The 22,865-nt window shown below is 40.6% G+C and overlaps 1 protein-coding gene across 4 annotated transcripts in view; it reads right to left on the reverse strand.

Moving 5' to 3' along the window:
• LOC102507910 (proton-coupled amino acid transporter 3) overlaps positions 1–22,865 on the reverse strand; it is a 37,339-nt gene continuing 14,474 nt past the window's right edge. Inside the window, exons 2-12 of one of the 4 annotated variants that reach the window (XM_032477142.1) lie at positions 22,230–22,400; positions 21,185–21,275; positions 19,094–19,182; positions 14,363–14,458; positions 11,741–11,863; positions 10,976–11,060; positions 9,818–10,036; positions 7,572–7,670; positions 7,041–7,207; positions 4,096–4,265; positions 1–1,100 (exon numbers count right to left, since the gene is read on the reverse strand). In XM_032477142.1, the coding sequence (XP_032333033.1) occupies positions 796–1,100; positions 4,096–4,265; positions 7,041–7,207; positions 7,572–7,670; positions 9,818–10,036; positions 10,976–11,060; positions 11,741–11,863; positions 14,363–14,458; positions 19,094–19,182; positions 21,185–21,275; positions 22,230–22,285 (1,500 nt within the window). In that variant the 5' untranslated portion in view covers positions 22,286–22,400 and the 3' untranslated portion in view covers positions 1–795. The remainder of the gene's footprint in view (positions 1,101–4,095; positions 4,266–7,040; positions 7,208–7,571; positions 7,671–9,817; positions 10,037–10,975; positions 11,061–11,740; positions 11,864–14,362; positions 14,459–19,093; positions 19,183–21,184; positions 21,276–22,229; positions 22,401–22,865) is intronic. The other 3 variants (XM_032477143.1, XM_032477144.1, XM_006174617.2) reach the window with 3 other exon arrangements.

Here is a 22,865-nt window from a genome sequence, read left to right on the forward strand (position 1 = left end):
GCAGTGGAGGTGGGGGTGGGGAGTGGGGAGAGAGAGAGACGAGGACATTATGTAGGCAGGAAAATCACCATAATGAAAGAGTGCTAATAAAAATATTTTTACCCCTTAACCTAGTCCTGGTATGCCCATATCTCCAGGGCAACAGGGCAACCTGATGGAAAACCCTTCGATTTTCACACACGTGGTTAAAGGATAAATTTCTTTGTTTCTTGGTTTTTGTTTTTTGTTTTTTTGGCTTTCAGAATATCAGAGTTGGAAAAGACTTTGACAACCAATTAGTCCAATCTTTCATTTCACAGTATGGGAAAGTGAGATGGAGAAGCAGAGAAACTTGCCCAAGATCCCAAAGAAAATCAATGGCAGAGCAAATGGCTGGACAAAATCACTAAATTCTATTTTTGTTCTGTGACTCCTCCACTTAGAACAACATCTAAATAGAAACCCCTCTTCCCCCAACATACACGTTTCTAAATCTGATGCTTTAAGGGCAATTACTTCAGAAGAGAGAAAATGATTGCTCCTGTGTTGTATCTATGCTTGATTTCTGTTTCCAGGGATATCACAGCAAATGGATCCCTTCTCCCATTAAATAAGGCTATTAATGTCAATGGTTGAATTTGGTTTTGGGTCAAAGGTGCAAAAGACCTCCAAAGAAATCCAAAACCTAAAAAAGGCACAGCCTGAGAGGTATCAGTACTGACTTGTGGCATCTACAGTTGTCTTGGAAAGATAAAGAGGCCAATTAATATAGAGATGTTGGGGTTTGATGAATGTATATAATATCCACAATAGAAATCACATTGGGGGTGGGAGTAAGGGAGAACTACTAGCATAAAAATAGACCCCTGTGGAGTTGGCTATGGAATGGTTGATGGGTTGGATCAACTCATAGAGGGCTTGGTATGTTCCAAATACACACCCCAAAAGGCCCAGGATGCTGATCATGATGTCCTTTGCAATGGTGACACAGCTCATGTCTTCTGGGTAAAAGGTGATGAGCTCCAGGAGGGGTGGGATGATGAGGGCCAGGGCACTGCTGCTCACAGAGCCCACCAGGGAGATGACCAGGTCCAGGCGGGGGATGAGGATGGCTGAAACACCTTAGGAGAGAAGAAATTTAGAATCATTGAACGTTCGTGCAAGAAGAGAGCCCAGAAAGGAGCTAGAAGCCATTTCTTTGGAGCCTTATAGTTTCATGCCGGAGAGACCACTTGTAGAGGTGGGAAAGGAGCCTACTGTGAACTTGAGCAGCAGGTCAGACACTGTGGCTCTGGACTCCCACCTCTGTTTAACGGTGAATACAGATGCTCTCCTTTTATGTTTTATCTCTTGGGTTTTTCACATATAATATTTATTGGAAAAGATCCTCTGCCACCTACCTATTATAACCCTCTCATCATAGACATGGGGAAATCCAGAGCTCTAGAAGGAATGGGATGTGCCCAAGGTCAAACAGAGCTGAGATGAGAATCCACTGAAACGCCCAATCCAAGGACCTTTTCACCCTCCTAGGCTACCTGTCATGTATGTGAAAGAATTTGGTACACAGTAGGTGCTCAATAAGTGCTTGACCCTTACCTAGACACTGGGTCTACAATGAATTTGTCCTAATCTACCTAATATAGTCACTGTCTGGAAGCAAGAATGGGTAAACAGTGAGAGACGGTTCTGTTGCTGTCAGAATTTCAACCACTTGTTTTCCCACTCTTAGAAGGATTCTGGTAATTATGGAGTACTTAAAACATGAAGACAGCATTAGGCTGTCACTTACCATCTCTTCTATAAACACTCTTAAATTTCCATCTTTTATACATACAATGAAGATATATCATGGATTTTCCAGGGGATCCCAAATTTGATACTTAAATGAATAAATATACAATTTATGTGATTTAACTTTATACAGCATATGGTTTTCCTATGAACAAATCAGGAAAAACCTGTTCTGGAAAGCACTCAGACTGGCTTGCTGGGTCTTGAAGAAAACATCACCTTTTTCTGAAATTCCTCCCACACCTTCAATCAGAGAACGAGAGAGACTCACAGACTCTCATGGTTGAGAAGCCATCACGTCTCTGATGGATGATCCTCATCCACAGCTTTCTTTCATCAGATATTTAATTAATTGCTTCCAGGAGGAGGATCAGAGAGAAGTCAGTGTCTGTTTTTTAGGAGCTCACGCAGACAGGGCATAGAGGAGATACGTTCAAGGAAAGCTACAATGCAAGGTAGACTGGAGGAGAGCTCTAGAAGGGTCAGAGCTGGTCATGCCAACCCATTGCTCAAGGCCCTTCCGTGGCTCCCCATTGCCCAATCTCCTTAACACAAGGTCCCTTAGAACTCAGGCCCTGACAACCAAATCCTCTAGCTCCACGTTTCATCACTCCCCACTGTTTCCAGTTCTCCAAAGAGGCCATAGGTAAGTACTTGCCTCTGATTTGTGCAGAGCCTGCTCCTCGTATGTGGTACATTCTCCATTCTCCATCTGCCTCCTAGTTATCTTTTAGGTCTTTATTGAAATATCACTCCACTGGAGAGGACTCCCTGACCTGGCCCAGGCTAAGTTATAGGACCTTCTCATGTGCAGTTAGGATAGCCTCTTCTTACGATCTTAGCCATCATATGGTACATCATTATGTACTATCTTACCATTCATCACAATATTCTGTAATTATCTCCTAGCGTATATTTCCCACTCAACTGTGAGTCTCATGAGGGCAGGAGCCATGTCTTCTTTATGATTCATTATTGTATCCCTAGTAAAATGTAAGGCACATAGGAGGTGCTCAGCAAATGACTGATGAATGAATGAAGGATAATGGAAGTGACAGATGAATAAAGGAAGAGGAAGTGGTTATTCAGCACAGACAGAAGCAGGACATGTCATTGAAAATTAGCTGTCTCTAGTGATGCTCTTTCCCTGATACCAAGTGTCCTGAACTACACAGTGTTTCTCTTCAACTTACACACTTCCTATTAAGAACGATCTCAAAACACTATACTTGCAGATTTCTGACCTTGCTACAGACTGGGAACTCTCTGTAACACCTTAAGTCACCAGGTGTGCTGTTTCTGCTTAAAGAACTCCAGTTGTGTGGAGTGTAGTATCTGGTAATATAATATGCTGTTCTGCTGGACTGCTCCAAGAATTACACACTTTCTCCTGACCCTGAACTGAGACTGGATTCCCTCAACTTTAAACACTGACTCCTGGAGACTTTAAGGTGAAATTTGTTCTCTCTCTTGCACAATAATCCCACAGGTGTTTGACAACAGATATGGAAGTTCCCCAAGCCTTTCCTTCCCCTGAACTCCTTAGTTCTTCCCCTCATTCTTCATGGGGCAGGTTTTCTGATCTTTCTTTGGAAATGTTTCAGAGAAAGAATTTTGCAGCCCTGCTCACCATGTTTTCCAAACATCTACAACAGCACCTGATATAGAATGAATAAATGAATGAATGAATGAATGAGTGGAAGGAAGCAGGAAGGAAGGAAGGAGGTAAAGAAGGAAGAAAGGAAGGAAGGGGGAGATGGAGGAAGGGAGGAGAAAATGACCTCCAAGACTTTAACAAATCAGCCCCTTGGGGTTTTCCCCTATAGTTAAACACTACTTTATGAGAAGGGACTTGACCTTAATTTATGATAGAAAGAAATATGGCACAACAGAAGACATAGACTTTGGTGCTACACAACCTGCATTCAAATCACAGCTCTGTCACTTAGCAGCTATATGATTTGAGCATGTTGCTTAATTTCCACAGTTCCCTCAGTTGGGAATATTACATAACTAGGCTGTCATGAGTATTAGATAAAGTCAGTACCATGCCTGGCATACATGAGGCACATAGGATTGAATAAATAATACATCTTTCTCCCATAAACCAACCAATGTTTACTTTGTATGTGTAGACAGTAGAGATTACCATAACATTTACTATGGGACAGTTCTGTTATGCCCATTTTTCAGTTGGAAAGTGGAGGCTCAGGAGCTAAAATATCTTGCTTGGCTAGTGGCAGAGCCAATGATAGAGGGGTAGATGCCGACGTGGCTCCCAGCCACAGCTTTGGGCAAAGAGAATCCTTTAATCCTACTCACAGGTCAGACAGACCAAGGCTGTGCGGACAGACAGTTCTGCAAACAGTGCCCAGCTCTCTGACACCTGGGAGATGACGACAGGGATGATGATCTCAGCTGGGACATGGAACTGGAGGGCATAGGTGAAGAAGATGCCGATGGAGTACATCAGCTTGACCGACTGGTACAACCTGCAGAGAGAAGGGTAGGACATGCACTGTGATGTGGCTCCTGGGCAGGGCCATGCAAGACTCACCCACCGCTCAGAGGCTGGTACTTGTCAGGTTGCAGAACTGCCTCACTTCCACTGACAGCCTGACCTGCTGTGACAGCCACTTGGGAAGCCTACTAAAAGTGCACATTCCTGGAGATTCTGATTCAGTAGGCCTGTGGCTTAGGGATCTGTGCCTTTTTTTTTTTTTTTTTTTTTTGCTTTTTAAAAAAGTTATACCTGCATTGAGTAAAATCCACAGGACAAAAGTCATACCATGATTCCCTCCCACCTTTGACTCCCAGTCTCCAGTTCCTCTCTCCATAGGCAACTCCTCTTACAGTGTTCTTGAATCTCTTCCAGAAATAGTATAAATACAAGGTTTTCCAGAATGTAGGGACACACAAACACACACATACACACAAGCGTATACACTGTAGCTTCCTGTACACACTGTTGAGCTCTGTTTTTTATTCACTAAATATTTCCTGGTGATTGTTTCCCATCAGTACACATTGATCCGGCTCTTCTGTGTAATTACCTGTTTGGTATCTCAATTGCATGGATATACTGTAATTATTTAACCAGTCCCTACTTACTGGATATTTAGATTATTCCCAATCTTTTGCCAATAAACAATGCTGTGAAGAATATTCTTGTACATATATCGATGCACATATAGTACACAACCTCAGAAGTAAAAGTGCTGGGTAAAAGTATACGTGATTTAACATTTTAATAGCTCTTAGAAAAAGGAACACTCATACATTGCTGGTGGGAACATAAATTGGTAGCAGCCACTGTGGAAAACAGTATGGAGGTTCCTCAAAAAACTAAAAACAGAACTACCATATGACCCAGCAATTCCACATAAGGGCCACAAATAACAAATGCGGACAAGGATGAGGAAAAAGGGGAACCCCTGTACACTGTTGGTGAGAATGTAAATTGGTGCAGCCACTGTGGAAAACAGTATGGAGGTTCTTCAAAAAATTAAAAACAGAACTACCATATGACCCAGCAATTCTGTTCCTGGGTATTATCTTAGAAAATAAAAACATTAATTCAAAAAGATACATACACCCCAATGTTCACAGCAGCATTAATAACAATTGACAAGATATGGAAGCTACCTAAGTGTCCATCAACAGATGAATGGATAAAGAAGATGTGAGATACACACACACACACACACACACACACACACACACACATACACAATGGAATACTATCCAGCTGCAAAAAAGAATGAAAATTTGCCATTTTCAGAAACATGGATGTACCTGAAGGGTGTTATGTTAAGTGACATAAGTCAGACAGAGAAAGACAAATACTGTATGATATTACTTCTATGTAGAATCAAAAAAACACAACAAACTAGTGAATATAACAGAAAAGAAATGGGCTCACAGATGTAGAGAACAAACTAGTGGTTACCAGTGGGGAGAGGGACAGGGGAGAGGCAAGATAGGTAGAGGATGAAGAGGTACAAACTACTATGCCTAAAATAAATAAGCCACAAGGGTGTCTTGTACAACACAGGGAATAGAGCCAATATTTTATAATGACTATTCATGGAATATAAACTTTAAAAATTGTGAATCACTATGATGTATACCTGAAGCCTATATAATACACTTTCATAAAAATAAAGTAGGAAATAAAACTATACCTCAATAAAAATAAAACAGAAAATGAAATACTATTTTGATGGCTCTTGGCCCTATATATGTGTATCTATATAGCCCATTTGTTGTCCCAGCATATTGGGAAGCTTGCTTCCCTGTCTCCTTGCCAGAACACAGTGTGTGAACACATGCTGGTCTTTGCCATTGTGGTTTGTTTTTTTTTTCAATTGGCATTTCTGTTATTATGAAGGAGACAAAGCATCTTTTCAAATACATAAAATGTCATTTTTTGGATTTGCCTGTGAACTGCTCGCTCAGGCCCATTTTAACTTGGGTTGTTTGGTTGGTCTTTTTCTCACTGGGAGGGCATTTGTGTTTATTCCTTTAAGGCTCCTCTGGAGACTCTGATGAGGAGCCAGGTCCAGAGGTGTGATGTCAAGGCACCTGACGCCCATGTTTTTCAGTTGACTCCCCCACAAGGAAAGCGCCCTGCCCAAGGTAGCTAGTGGCAGCCCGAATGGCCCAGAATAAGAACACTATATTAGGCCGACAGTATCTTTCTGGTGTAAAATAACTCACAACTTCAAAGAAATTCCACATTTATTATCTCATCCAGTCATTACCACAACGCAGTGAAGCAGATGGGACGGGTGATCTTTTTCTCATTTTACAGCTGTGGCTTTATGGGAAATGAATGCCCCATCACACTACTCACTTCCAAAAGACCAAGGCCATGTGGAGACGTAACAGTGAGAACAGCTCACACTCGATGAGTGCCTACTATGTGCCACTTTCCTAGGCATTTTATGTATATTAAGCCAATTTATCCTCACAGTCATTTCCTGAGACAGCCTGGCAGTCCCTGTGTGCTGCTCTCCAAATACTTCCCAGTCTCCCAGCACACAGTAGGATTTTACTTCCCTACCCCTTGGAGTGAGGCCGTGGCTATGCCACTTGCTTTGCCATAGGGCTGCTGTGAGAATTAAATGAGGTAACACACAATGCCTGGATTATCAAACGTACCTGTTACTGTCATATTAATGTTATCAGGTAATATTTGTTGCTAAGGCTCAGATCCCATGACCCCCCTCCCCTCCCCACCCTACTCCAGATGATCAGGGACATACCAGCAATTGGGCAAGTTGAGGGTGATGCTGGCCTGGGTGTTCGACCCAAACTTCATGTAGCCCAGAGTCCCCAGGCAGATGTAGAGGATGATGATAAGGGACATCCCCAAGTACAGAACAAAAGAAAACTGCTGTGGATGCTTCATCTGGTTTTTGAGAGAAAGAACCTGGAAGAGAAAGGAGGTTGAGAAATAAAAGGTAGAAAGAGAAGTAGCAGGTTCTCCCAGAAGCACAGATATCCTTCTCGAGGCAGCCTGGGGCCAGGAAGCGGCCACAACCCCTTTCATTTCCTCCTACACTTTCTGCTGCCAGGAGTAGCCCCACTCCACATGGGCTGATGATAAGTTCTCAGTCAGTCTTCAAGGCTTGGTGTGGTGTATGGAGGAGTTGGCGTCCCGTGAATGGATACTGACTTTCTCTTCCGGTGGAAGAAGATGACAGTCTGCACTTCCCATAAATACTATCATTTAGACATCTGGAATCCCTAGAGAACACCAGGGACCATTCCCTCAAACCTCACATCCACCTTACCATACCAACGCCTTCAAATGTGAAGATGGCTGTACCGAAGAACACCAGGAAGGTCTTCCAGCTTGCCATCAAGGGTAGGTTCCTGGGATCTGGAATCCCCTGAAAGGAAGCAGAAGAAGGACATTGGTTTTACCATGGTGCAGAAGTCACTCCAGATCTGGTAGAGAGCTGGGCTCACCTGACATCAACAGAGACAGTGTTACAAGCACCCATAAGATACCTACAGCTGATTCACCTTCTTATCTTTTAAAATTTAATTTATTTTTATTGTGGTAATATACATTGCATAAAATTGGCCATTTTAAACATTTTTAAGTGTACAATTCAGTGGCATTAAGTACATTCACATTATCGTACAACCATCACCACATTCCATCTCCAGAGCTTCATCATCATCCCCAGCTGAAACTCTACACCTAATAAATAATATCTCCCTATTACTCAGCCCCCGGTGAACCCTGTTTGACCTTCTGTCTCTATGAATTTGACTATTCTAGGTACCTCATGTAAGTGAAATCAAATAATAGTTGTCTTTTTGTGACTGGTTTAGTTCACTAATCATAATGTCTCTAAGTTTCATCCATGTTGTAGCATGGATCAGAATTTCATTCATTTCTAAGGAATACTTTGTATATATTTACCACATTTTGATTTATCACATCTTTACATGTGAGGAAAGTGGGGCTCAGGGAACAGAAGGGAATTGCCCGAGGCTACACCCTGTAAGTTAGTGGCACAGCCCAGATAAGAACTCAGGTTTTCTCACACATCTTTCCCATCACTTCTCTCAGAGCCGTGAAGTCTCCTGGCTGGTATAGCAGCTATAAGAGATCTAGAGAGAATGATTATTTTAATAGACTCTAGTGGGCAGAATAATGTCCACATCCTAGTCCCTGGAAGCTTTAATATGTTATGTTATGTGGCAAGGCAGAATTAAGTTTTCAAACTGAATGAAGGTAGCTAATCAGCTAATTTTAAAATAAGGAGGTTATCTTGGATTATCTGGGGGTCCAGTGTAATCACAAAAGTCTTTAAAAGTGGAAGAGGAAATCAGAAGAGAGAACTGAAAGATTACAGTATGAAAAGATTTGGCCTGACACTGCTGGCTTTGAAGAGGGAAGTGGACCATGAGTTTATACAGGAGGGCAGGTTCTAGAAGCTGGAAAAGGCAAAGAAACAAATTTAACTCCAAAGACTCCAGAAAGAAATGCAGCCCTGATGCTTTTAGCCCAATGAGACCTCCAGAACTCTAAGATAATGTGTTGTTTTAAGCCATCAGATTTGTGGTGACTTGTTACAGCAGCAGCAGGAAACAAATACAACCCCAGAGACTTTCAGATTCAAAGAAATGAAACTATAATGGTGGAATTTCAGAGCCTGTAATAATAGCAAAGCAGGGGCTGGGAGGCAAAATGACTAGAATTAGTGGAAAAATTACTTTCTGTTGATCAGTTTTCTTATCTGTAAAGTGAGGATAAAGTAGTACTACCTACAAAATAGCATAATTGTGAAAATCTAATGAGTTAATATATAAAGAACTTGGCACAAAGTGAATCAAATTCCTTTGCATCCACATATCCCTTGTCAGCCTATTCACTGTTACTGTTTTGGCTGGTTATATGATTGAGGTTTATCTCCCCAAGTGATTGTAACCTTCAAGAGAGCAGTCACCTGTCAGTTTTATGTACTACTGAAGCCCCTGCCCCTTGCACAATGCCTGGATCACAGAAGTTATCAAGAAATATTTGTTGAATATAAACTATGGTTACCAAAGGGAAAAGGTAGGGGGAGGGATAAATTAGGAGTTTAGGATTAACAGATACACACTACTATATGTAAAATAGATAAAGAACAAGGACCTACTATATAGCACAGGGGACTATACTCAATATCTTATAATAAGCTATAATGGAAAAGAATCTGAAAACATATGTATATATGTATGTATAACTGAATCACTTTGTTGTACACCTGAAACTAACATTGTAAATCAACTACATTTCAATAAAAAATAAAATAAAAAAAAACCCCGTTTGTTGAATGACCCATTGTTATCCAGTGTGACAATGATAACTAGCTTTTATAGCTTGTGGGACAGAAGTTCACAGATGTCACCTTAGCAGGGGATGCTCAGAGCAGAAGGTCACCTTCCTCACCTTCACTTGCCCATAGTGACAGTGACCCTCCCCAAGTGTCTCAGGAGCCCTGGACACCGACCCTCTTCTGCAGTGGTTTCAGGCACAGACCTGCACAATATATTCAAAGATCAGAGCCATGCTCCCCAAGGTGGCGATGTTGGCCAGTGTTGAGAAGATGGATAGCACCCTGAGGTTCTGGATAAACACCAGCAGGATCAGGAGGGGCAGGAGTAACAGCATGTAGAAGCGAATGTCCAGGATGGGGGTCGGTACCAGGATTTTCCTGGGTTGGCAGGTGTTGGATGTCAGGTGGGCTTCTTCCGCCATCTGATATGGAGCACAGGAAGGACAGTGTAGTTAGAGCTGCCACATGAACACAGGATGCCCAGTTAAGTTTCAATTTCAGATAATTAACAAATAACTTTTGAGTAAAACTTAAGTTCCAAATATTACATAAGGACATACTCATAGTAAAAAACAATTATTTGCTTCTTATCTGAAATTCCAGTTTAACTGGCTGTCATATAGTTTTATTTGCCAAATCTGGTACTCCTAAACTGTGGTACTCATGGTTGTGACAACCAAAAACTCTTAGACTCATCAAATCTTAAGGCTGAAGGGTCCTTTGTCATCTAGCCCAACCTCTTCTTCCATACCAAATGGTTTTCTTTCATACATCCAGAGAACAGGAATTGATTACACAGGAATATCTTCTTCAACCTTAGATAACCCTAAAAGTTAGAAAGCTCAAAATATTGACCGAAATCTATCTGCTTGAATATCCATTTACACTGCTTGTCATAGTTCTGTTTGAGTGCACAAAAACAAGTGTGCTCCCTCAATTCCATGAAGCCAGGAAAGAATGCCATGACTGACTTGTAATGCCTGTTAGGAATGCAATGAGAGCAAGGTTGCAATTCAATTTAGTTTGCCTCAATTTAGTCATCTTCTGCATGACAACCCTGATATACCTAAAGAAAATGTCACCAACACTTTTAGGGGTAAAAATTCTCAATTATTTCTGATTGGACATAGTTGCAAGCTCTCTCTGCATCCTTGTTACACTCCTCAGATGTTGCTTTGGCTTCCCTATGATCCTTTTAAAGAGTGATTCCCAAGATGGAGGGAACTCCCAAGTGTAGTCTGATCCAGGAGTAGAACTGAAGTCTGCTCCTCCCATGCTCTGAACACTACACTCTTGCAAATGCAGTCCTAGCAGCAGGAGGTCTGCTTTTCCCCCACTCTGCCTAAAAGAGGCCTCTTTACCTGTTGTAAATTGTCTGCCATAAATATAAAATAAATACTGCAGAAGCCCAGTTGGGTGATGATTAATAAGAAGCTGACAGTGTACCTGAGAAGGAGAAGAGGCAGACAGAGGGAGAAACAAATTATTTTTTAGTGCATTTATTTTTATTTTTTGAGACAATTATCTCATTTGTTATTATTTTTAATATTTCCCCATTTTTTTATTTTGAAAAATTTCAAATGCACAGAAAAAGCTGAAAGACTAAGATAATTAACATTCATATAACTTTTAACTAGATATACTGATTAACTTTTAGCCCTTCCTGCATTACATATGGATGGATGAATGTGTTCATCCTTACACACACGTGTAATGTATTTTTCTCTCAACTACTTGAAAATTAATTGCAGATATTATAACACGTCAACCCTAAATACTTTAATACACTTCTCTAAGGACTTTGATATCCAGAAAATCAACTTTAATATCTTCCAATATGTAGTCTGTATTTTCAATAACTCAATTCTCTCCAAAACATCTTTTACAGCTGTTTAAAAATTCTTTTTGATTCAGGATCTAATCAAGGTTTATATGTTGCATCTGGCTACATCTCTTTCATCTTTTGTTCAGGTAGAGCAGCCATGTATATACATCCACCTTTTTTGTTTCCCATGACAATGACTTTTTGGGAAGAGTCTAGGCCATCTGTTTTGTAGAATGTCCCACATTATGGACTAATGTGACTGTTTCTTTATGATTCAGATAAGCACTTTAGGCAAACATACCATGTAGGCGATACTTTGTACTTCTGATTCATCATATTGGGAGGCACAGGATGCCCTGTGGTTCCAATGTGAAGGTGACTGCTAGACCTCTCCTTTGTAAGTGCCCATTTCCTGCTTTGTAACCTGGGGGTAAAACTGAGATGGCATGAATATCCTATTCTCCTCAAACCAAGGGTTTTAACAAATTGACTGGTGATCTTTGCCTGAATCAATTATTTCATTGGTGGTTGCAAGATGGTGATTTTCTAGTTCTGTCATTTCATCTAAGTTTATTAGCTAGCATTTAAGAAAGATATATTCTTCCCTCCTATTTTTAATCATGATAAACTCACATTATTTTTTATTTAATATATTATACTCCATTACTATCATTATTCTTTTGGATTCTCAAATTGTCCTGAATTTGGAGATGCATTTATTTTTTAATAGTACAAAAATATGTTTCTCTCCTTAGGTTCTAATGTTTAGATCCGTGTTTTTCAGGACTGGGTTGTAGCAATCATTGCATCAGCATCATCTGAGGTTTATGGTAAAAAAACAGATTCCTGGCTCTCGTATCAGCCTGAGTCAGAAGATTGGCAGTGTCAGGTGAGACTTCAGAATGGAGATGTTTTTCTTCCTTATAATGGAGATTCTCAAACATACACGAAAGCAATGACAATAATTCAATGACTCCTCTTGTGCCCATCCCAGCTTCAACAATTAACTTTTTGGCAAACCTCTTCCATCAGCTCCTTCACTCCACAGCACACATTCTTATTTTGTTGGGAGTATCTGAAGCAAACTAGGGACCTCAAGTCATTCCACCTGTAAATAATTCAGTATGCAGCTCTAGTGGACAAGAATTTAAATAAAATATAACCATCATGCCATTAATCACCCCTTACAAAACTAACAATTCTTTATATCATTTAATATTCAATCCATATTCAGATTTTTCCAATTAAAAAAAAATCTATTTCACAGTTGATTTCTAAACAAGTCTATTCATTGCATTTTGTTACTAGGTCTCAAGTTTTTTTTTAAACCACTGTATTTCCTTTGCCCTCTTTATTTTTTTCTCTTGGAACTTCAGTATTTTTGGTTGGTATTGAAGATACCAGAAAATTGTCTGTAGTATGTTCCACTTTCTAGATTCAGTTGATGAATTCATAATACCATTTATCTTGTTCCTCTATCCCCTGTGCTTCCTGTAAACTGGTATTAGATCTAGTGGTTTGATAAGATTAAGGTTCTTCACTTATCTTTCTGGCAAGGGTATTTCAGAGCTGGTGCTCTGTACTCCTCACTGTATCCCATTATAAGATACATCATGTCTGGTTGTCCCATGTCTAAACATGAGATGCGGAGTACATGGGGTCAGGTGATGTCAGTATATTCTTTATAATTTTCCAATGACCTTTCACAATGAGCATCCACTGATGACTGTTGCTTACACAGAGTGGGTACTTTTGAATCAAACTCTCCATGTATCTCTTAGCAGACTAAAAATTACATATCATTGGTTTAAATAAAATAGTTTCCCAATTCTTTCTCAGTTACTGGGACTCCAGAGAAATGGCACAGTGCAGTGGGTGGGAGCTGGATGTTCTGGATGTCAATCCTTGCTCTGCCATTAAATTCCTGGGTAACCTTGAGCAGCCTTATGGCCTATCTGGTTTTCATCTTCCTCCACTTGAAAAGACATGGGTATAGTGATCGCCAAGGACCCTTCCCACTTGAAAGTTTTATTTAGGGTGTCATCAGAAGCTGTTATATCTTGGTAAGAAAGGATGGTCAGTTGTGAGTCCTCCATTATAACTGCCCCTTCCCCACCTGCCTGACAATCAGAGTGACTCCTACCCAGGAGATCAGGGATCTACTAAGAGTCCCAAGAGAGGAGATCTGCAGGAGAGATCTTGGCAGCCACAATATTGACTCACTACCTCCTGAGAGGCTTCTCTGGGAAAGGCTAACATGTTAGGTGCTCAGTTGAAACTCTGCTTCACCACTATCTATGTCTATGACTTTGGACATGTTATTCTGTCTCTGTGAGCCTTGGTCACCATATTTACAGGACAATAAAGACACACCCACCTACCTCACAAGGTCACTGAGATGATGAGAGGAGCTGAGACATAGTGTTTTGTACACTATAAACTTTTTATCCAGTGAGGGAACAACCTAAATATTCACCTTTGGGGAAGGATTAAATAAAACCACAGTATCCATCTACATTGGGGAAAATTTTGAGTTTCACGAAACAATGAAGTCTATCTCTATGTCCCAACATGGGAAGAAATTAGAGACATGTTGTTAAGAGCAAATTTCCCAAAACTATTCCAGTTAATACATAAGGAAATACAACCCAAATCACATATAGTTCCATTTGCACACATACATCATGTGCATGGGGAGAAAAAGTCTAGAGTAATATTTATTAACTAGGTATCAGGGATTACTTCTTGGGTGAAGAGTGGGATGGGGCATGGAGCTAATGGAGATTCTCTGCATTGTTTGAAAGTGCGCAAGAACATATTCATATAAAATTTGTGTAGCTAGAAATAAAGGCAGAATGGGTGAGGATTATTACTGTGTCTGTTTTATTATTACTACTACTTTTGTGACATCTATGACTACTACCTTCCCCATGCTGAGTGGGTCCTCAGCCAGGCATTTGGGCAGGTTTCCAGGCTGTACATCATGGCCTCTCCATAGTTCACAAAAGTTTTTTGCAGTCTAGGGAAAGGACAAGCAATGTATAACTTAAAACATTTCTTTGAAGTGTAATTTCCTCTTGAAATTAGTAATTATTGTATATTCATGTGTTAACATGGAGCATTCTAGTAATGTCCAGCAATGATATTATTTTGATATTTAATTAATTGAAGTATAGTTGTTTTACAACATTGTGTTAGTTTCTGGTATACAGCATAGTGATTCAGTTATACATATATATGTTCTTTTTCATTATAGGTCATTACAAGCTACTGAATGTAGTTCTCTGTGCTCTACCTTAGGACCTTGTTGTTTATCTATATTACATAGAGTAGTTTGTATCCGCTAATCCCAAACTCCTAATTTATCCCTCCCCACCCCTCTTTCTCCTTTAGTAATTGTTTGTTTTCTATGTCTGTGAGTCTATTGAGATATTTTATAATGGTATACTTCTAAAAGTTTCAATAGTTTGCCTTTTTTTGTAGTTGTCTTTTTAACACTAACATTTAAGTGGATATTATTATTATTATTTTTAAGTAGACAATAGTTGTGAATTGATTAGGTCTGTAAACAAAGGAAACAGAGGATGTGAAAGCTGTCAGGTGTGCACACCTGGCTGGGAGAGGGGGAAGTGGGGGGAGGGGTATAAGTACGGCCAAGCCAGTGGTTCTGTCTTTTCTGACTTACATTCCCTTCTTTCCACCGCTTTGGGTGTTGGAACATTTGAGATACTTGCCCTGAACCAAATCCCATGCAAAGGTGATATTTAGGCTCCTGCTTAGAATTCCTGTCGGATGGAACACCCAAGTTCCAACCTATCTAATCCTCTTCCTTTGTCCTTCTTTCCCAGGTGGCCCTTCCTAAGGGAGGGGAAGGCCCTGCTGAGGACTGTCAACAAAGGAAGTAGAAGTAAGTTGCCCATGTCCCAGATCCCTGGTGTTAATTGCACGACTGAGGGGAATAGCTGGAAGAGGGAAAAGGTCCCAGAGTTGTCAGGATACCAGGGTTTAAATCCCAACACTCCCCTTCAGATGTCTGGGAGACCTTGAGCAAGTCTGTTTATACTTCTGGGGCTCAGTTTTTTCCACACACATTCTGGGTTTTGGGGAGGAGACAGTGAGAGATGGATAAGGTGATGCATTAGGAACACAGCAGGATGCTTCTGTTTTTATTATTACTCACTGTCCTTGGCATTTGAAATATAAATGAGGTCACATTGCATAGGAACAGCAAACATATTAGTTTGAGGATTGCAAATTCAAAAGCAATGAATCAAATTACTCAGGACATTTTTCACAGAACTAGAACAAATAATCCTAAAATGTACATGGAACCACAAAAGACCCAGAAGTCCCCAAGCAATATTGAAGAAAAAGAGTCAAATTGGAAGCATAACCCTCCCAGACTTCAGACAATATTACAGAGTTACAGTAATCAAAACAGTGTGGAACTGGCACAAAAACAGACATATGGAACAGGATAGAGAGCCCAGAAATAAACCCAGACACCTATGGTCAATTAATCTTCAACAAAGGTGGCAAAGGTGTACAATGGAGAAAAGAGATTCTCTTTGGCAAGTGGTGTTGGGAAAGCTGGACAGCTGCAGTGTAAATCAATGAAGTTAGAACACACCCTCATACCACATACAAAAATAAACTCAAAATGGCTTAAAGACTTAAATATCAAGAAAACTATAAACCTCCTAGAAGAAAACATAGGCAAAACATTATCTGACATAAATCTTAGTAATGTTCTCCCAGGGCAGTCTACCCAGGCAATAGAAATAAAAACGAAAACTAACAAATGGGGCCTAATTAAACTTACAAGCTTTTGCACAGCAAAGGAAACCATAAGCAAAACAAAATGACAACCTATGGAATGGGAGAAAATATTTGCAAAGCATGAGACTGACAAAGGCTTGATTTCCAGAATATATAAACAGCTCATATGACTTAATAAGTAAAAAACAAATGACCCAATTCAAAAATGGGCAGAAAACCTAAACAAGCAATTCTCCAATGAAGACATATGAATGACCAATAGGCACATGAAAAAATGCTCAATATCGCTAGTTATTAGATAAATGCAAATCAAAACTACAATGAGGTATCACCTTACACCAGTCAGAATGGCCATCCTTAAAAAGTCCAGAAATGATAAATGCTGGAGAGGGTGTGGAGAAAAGGGAACCCTCCTACACTGCTGGTGGGAATACAGTTTGGTGCAGCCATTATGGAAAACAGGCTAATTAAAATTAATTTAAAAAAAAACAGACTTACCATATGATCCAGCAATTCTACCCCTGGGCATATATCTGGAGGGAACGCGAATTTGAAAAGATACATGCCCTTCAATGTTCATAGCAGCACTATATACAATGGCCAAGACATGGAAGCAACCTAATGTCCATTGACAGATGACTGGATACAAAAGTTGTGATATATTTATATAATGGAATACTACTTAGCAATAAAAAGGAATAAAATAATGCCATTTGCTGCAATTGTCATACTAAGATTGTCATACTAAGTGAAGAAGCCAGAAAGAGAAAGAAAAATACCATATGATATCACTTATATATGGAATCAAAAAAAAAAAAAACACAAATAAACTTATTTACAAAATAGAGACAAACTCACAGACACAGAGAACAAACTTGTGGTTACCAGTGGGGAAAGGGAGTGGGAAGGGATAAATTGGGAGTTTGAGATTTGCAGATACTAACTACTATATATATAAAATAAACAATAAGTCTATATTGTATAGCACAGGGATTCATATTTAATATCTTGTAGTAACCTATAATGAAAAAGAATATGAAAAGGAATATATGTATGTATACGTATGACTGAAACATTATGCTGTACATCAGAAATTGACACACACACACACAAAAGGAAATGGTAACTATATGACATAAGAGGGGCATTAGCTAATGTTATGGGTAATCATATAGCAATATGTAAATGTATCAAATAACACATGCTGTACACCTTAAACTTATACAATGTTACATGTCAATTATGTCTCATAAAAATAATTTTTTTTTAAAAGGACAAAAAAAAAAAACCCAAAACAAAAGCAATGGTGACCAGACAGGTAGCAGTAATATGGTGAGAGAGGCTGGGTATGAGACAGAATAGGGAATAGTGGAGACAGTGACCAAGTCCCTGGTACATGTCCTATTCCCAAAGGGTTTGATCAGGACATGGTTACAGCTGAAAGATGAAGGAATGAAGCTGAAGATGTGCCAGAGTGTTTAACTGGAAAGAAGGTGCAGGATTTTTTTTTTAATGTGGAATCTCCAGGTTTTAAAATGTTGGCTAAAAACAAAAGAACAGAATTTGTAGAAGTCTCCCCAAATATATCTGAAGGCCATTGTCAGCTGTTAGGCCATTAGTCTATAACCTCTATATTAGAAAAAAGAAAAACAAGTCATCAATAAGAAAAATCAGGGAAAGGCTGTCATAAATGACATAGATGTTAGGAGCCTGCATGGTAAAATAATGGTCCCAGCAGGCTTAAGGGAAGAAAAAAATTTGCAGGTAGGTTAAGGGGGAGGTAGAGTCAGACAGGTCTTGGGATACTGGCTCTGCCACCTCCTAGCTGTGTGACCTTGAGCAAGGCATTTAACTCACCTAAGCCTCAGTTTACTCATTTGTAAAGTGGGAATAATGGTGCCTACCATAAAATTTTATAGTAAGGAGTGAATAAAAGAAGGCTTGCAAAGCTCTTGCCATGTATCTGGCACAGTGTAATTGTGCAGTAACTATTATTACTGAATGAGTCAATGCTCTTAGTGTTTCGTGAGCTGGAAAGTACCACACAAATTAGATGTGGCTGACATAGGCTCCAGATACACCTATTTGGGTTATTATAGTTTGACTCTATGAAAAGTTTCATTTAATATCCTTACTGCGACTCATGAGGTCTTTCTGCACATCTATGAGGGCATACTCAGATCTGCCTGCCTTGGGAGCACTGAGCCCTGCAGACAGAAAGTCACCAGGTTGTTGGCTGTAAGGAATTGTCAATCATCATGAATTGCTAGTTTATTAATATGAAACTCTCAGCATTCTTTTTCATTGCATTTGTCTTCTCTTTGGAATTTTGTTTTGCAAAATTCAAAAATATAAACATTGAGTGATGTATGTACGCTTTATTAGTGACTGAAGTCACTGTGAACTATTTGTCTTATTGCTAACTACATTTTTTACTGTTACTAAAGTGTCCCAGGAAGGGTCTACCTGGAACAAATTTCTCCTCCAAGGTGTGTATATTGGAATTTGAGGAGGTTGGGGGTAGGGAGATTAACAGGAAAAGGAGGACATCCCTAAGTATCTCACACATACATGGCAGTGTAGAGGGTATGTGCTCGTCTTTTATTACTTTTCATCTTTCTAGGTGTGGACATTTGGGCTCAGAGGGTGCGGGAGCTTGGCAAAGTTGTCCAGCTGGTTAGCAGCAGAGTTGGGCCAGGACCTAGGAGTTCCCAGTTGGGATTTTCATCACTCCCTCCACCACCTCTGTAGCATCTGGAGCAGCAGGGGCAGTGACCTGGAGAAGTAGCCAGCTAATTGGGTCAGCAATCCAGGGAAACTCAGCACACCCTCAGAAAGGGCCTGGTGCCAAGTGAGAGAGAAGCAGGACTCTCACCTTTGACTTAAGTGATGAGCACAGTTCAGCAGGATGACCATACAGTGCACGGTGAGGATCCCGATGGCCAGCAGGCTGAAAGGACCGACCTGGAGGGGAAAGGAGAGGCGGGCACAGTGAGCCACAACCAGATGGCTCCCACACCCGGCCTTCTCCCCACCTGGGTGCTGATGCCTCTATCATAATAAAGATGAGATTTTGAAATGAGAGCCCCTGGTATGAGAGCCTCTGCCTGAATGTCCTTGTGCCCTCAGATGCTCTGGCCCATATGCCCTTCTTAGCACTGCTGCAAAGTGGCTGCCCAAACTCTGCTAGGATACTTCTAGCAACAGAGAACTCACTACCACCCCCAATAGCCCATGCCTTTCCTCATCTGCCTTGAGTTCTGCTTTCTAAATCCTTCATTCCTTTTCACATGCCAGCCCCCACTTCCTCCAAGATGATTAAAGACCAAGGTTCCTCTTAGGACATGGTTTTCTTCCTCTAGTACAAGGTTACCAAAGGGACACTATTGACATTTTGGGCCAGATGAATTTTTTGTAAGGAATGAATAAAAGAAGGCTAGCAAAGCTCTTGCCATGTATCTGGCACAGTGTAGTTGTGCAGTAACTTTTATTACTGAATGAGTCAATGCTCTTAGTGTTTCGTGAGCTGGAAAGTACTACATGATTAGAGGTTCTGATGGGAGTTAGAGGGTAAAGAAATCATCTAATAACTCTTAGGAAGCAAAAATCAAAGAATAAAAGAGCTATCTTAAAAAGCAAACACCTCATTGGCAAACAGACTTCCCCTGAGGGCCATGTGGTAATAATATTCTTCAGAAGTTCTAGAACCCTGAGGATTCCAAAGAGGAGCATCCCATCTCGGGGTTGGAACTGATACAGATTACAAGTCATAGTAGAAGAAGTCAGGGTCTCAGTATGCCTTTTTTAGACATGGGCGCCACCTGCCAGGCCTGGAGAGGAGGCGAAATTCGATTCAACTAAATGGAAATCATCCATCTATTCAGTGCCATAGACACAAACCGGGACTTGAAGCATGCAAGTTTTTACAGAACTATTGTGGGGAGGTGTAAAGATGAATCAAAGAGTTCCTGCCCTCAGAGCTTTCAGGTTAAGTGAGGAAGATAGCTATATTTTAAAAAAAAAAGTATGCCTCATCATTTAAGTGTTGTAAGAATTCCCGATTTAATAGACATAAGTTCTAAAAAAACACAAGGTGAAGTTGGCATTAATTTTAATAGGAAACAGTCAAATTTTACAGAGGAGGCAGAGTTCAAAAACAGAAATAAAGAAGGGAACAGCGTAAGTAAGAAGACAGAGGTGTGATAGCACAGGGAACGTCAGGGAACTGGTGAAGCCTTTGTGATCCTCATCTTCCAAGCCACTTTCTCACAATCAATCAAATGGTTTGAAACAGGAGTTACACACTCAATGCTTGGAGGGGCCAGGCTGCTAATATAAACGAATGAAATGGCATGGATATAATCCTAGGGAGTCACAAGGACTGTGGCACAGTAGATTCTGTATCAGTATGTGTGCATGGTGGGCCTTTAAGAATAATGGTGGAGACAGGGAATTGGATGAAAGCGGTCAAAAGGTACAAACTTCCAGTTATGAGATAAATAGGTACTGGGGATGTAATGTACAACATGGTGACTATAGTTAACACTGCTATATGGTATATTTGAAAGTGGCAAAGAGAGTAAATCCTAAAAGTTCTCATCACAAGGAAAAAATATATATATATATTTGTAACTATATGAGGAGATGGATGTCAACTAAACTTATTGTGGTAATCATTTCCCAGTATACATATGTCAAGTCATTATGTGGCATACCTTAAATTTATACAGAGCTGTATATCAATTATATCTCAATAAAACTGAGAACAAAAAGAATGGCCTCTAAGTATGTTCCATTTGGCTGCAGGTTGGCTCCAGTGGACTGATGCCAACAGGCACATTTCCTCTTGCATGGGAAAGATTGCCACCCCCCCCCCAAATTGCCCACTGATAAATGGTGCCAAGGCCTTAACACCCCTTTCCCCCAAATAGGTAAACCTGGCTCGCATCGCACAAGTCTGTCTTACCAATAAGCCGGCATTTTTCATGGCCAGAGGAAGCCCCAGGAGCCCTGTGCCAATGTTGCATTTCAGTAAGTGGATCAAGGTTTGCACTATCCTGTAGGGGGAGCAGAGGGAGACAAGAGAGTATGTTAGCTGATAGAAAGCTGATGCAAGGCTCAGGCTTTCAGCCTCTCCAGCACCCTCTGTGGGGAAGATGGACAAAACCAGCTGAAGTGGACTCTGGTTTCACTCTCAGTTCCCAGGATCTGTTCTGGAACCTCTGATCCAGGGCTGCTGCTAGTTCAGGTGACTCAACAAATATTTAACACACAGTAGGCTCTAAAGAAATAGTTATTAACCATTGCTACCATTCTGGGTAACTTCCTAATATGAGTTTATTTATTAATTCATCCAGTGATTTTTTTCATGATTTATTCACTCGTAGTATTTATTGAGATCTACTAGATGCTTCGCATTTAGATAGACAATGAAAAAGTTAATAGGAATTTTCTCAATTTACAGAGTATCAGTGCCAGTTTGTTTATTAATTCACTCACTAGGACAAAAAACCTAATCTGACACCACTTGCAGAGTATTTATTGATCTGAGTTCACTCCTTCATCCATTTACTCAACCAATATTCACTGTGAACTTATTTCATGCTATGCACTGAATATAATTTAATAACAATGGCCACTGTGCATACAAAATTCTTACTATGTGCCCTGCAGGGTGCTAGCAACCAGGGTTCTAAATGTTCTCCACACCTGTGCTGGCCACTCCTGCTCAGGCACTGCCAATCCACTGGGAAGGGGGAAAGATGGGAACAGGATCATGAGAAGAGAATCAAAAAGAAACAGAAAGAAAAGTTGAGTGCAAAGCACTGAACTCAGAGGAAGGTGCACTGGATTCTGAGTTGTAGCTCTGCCATTAACCAATTGTGTTTGGTCACTGTTTTGGGGAGGCCCTTGGCTGCTTACATCTTCTGTTTCCTCATCTACCCTACCCCAGCGGTGGGGAGGTGGGGGAGAGAGAGAGGGAGGGAGGGAAAAATTCTTGCCCTGCCTACCTCTCAGGGGTGTGGTAGGAACCAGAAGAGGTAGACATGATGATTCTTGGAATCATGAAGTGCTTCGCAGATGTGAGGCATCATCACCATCATCATTATCATCATCAGTCATCATCATCACCACCTTCGGTTTGACCTTATGGCACTCACTCACCTGTTTAAAAGGGCTTCCTAATGAGGAAGCAGAGCTGGGTTGATAAGGAAAAAGGCAAGCAAGGGCTGGTTTAAGCAGGTAGCGGTGTCCCTTCCTCCTGGCGCAAAAGGTACCTGGAGGAGGCCATTGCAGGCACCTCTTTGAACTATCTGGAGGCAGCAGAGAGTGGAAATAAACTGGCTGAGCTCAAGCAGGACCTGTAGAGACAGTGCTCACATCTCTAGGTCCTGTTGGTTAGGGTATCAGGACTGTGTCTGTTTTTGCATTTCAATACTGACCAGGGAGAGGCTTTTGACTGAGAGAACGGGTGGCCCTTGGGACTTTTGTGACTTCCAGAAACTCCCTTAGTTCAGTCTATTCATCTAAACAATGGGTGGAGGGGGGGACAAGTTGTCCCTTCACTTCCAACAGTAACTTTTATTTCTTGATAACTACAATTACTGGAAAATTTGTCAAAGCGAAAAAAAACCCAAACAACCCTA

This window comes from Camelus ferus, chromosome 3, assembly GCF_009834535.1.
Source record: "Camelus ferus isolate YT-003-E chromosome 3, BCGSAC_Cfer_1.0, whole genome shotgun sequence".
In the NCBI taxonomy this organism is placed as follows: domain Eukaryota; kingdom Metazoa; phylum Chordata; class Mammalia; order Artiodactyla; family Camelidae; genus Camelus; species Camelus ferus.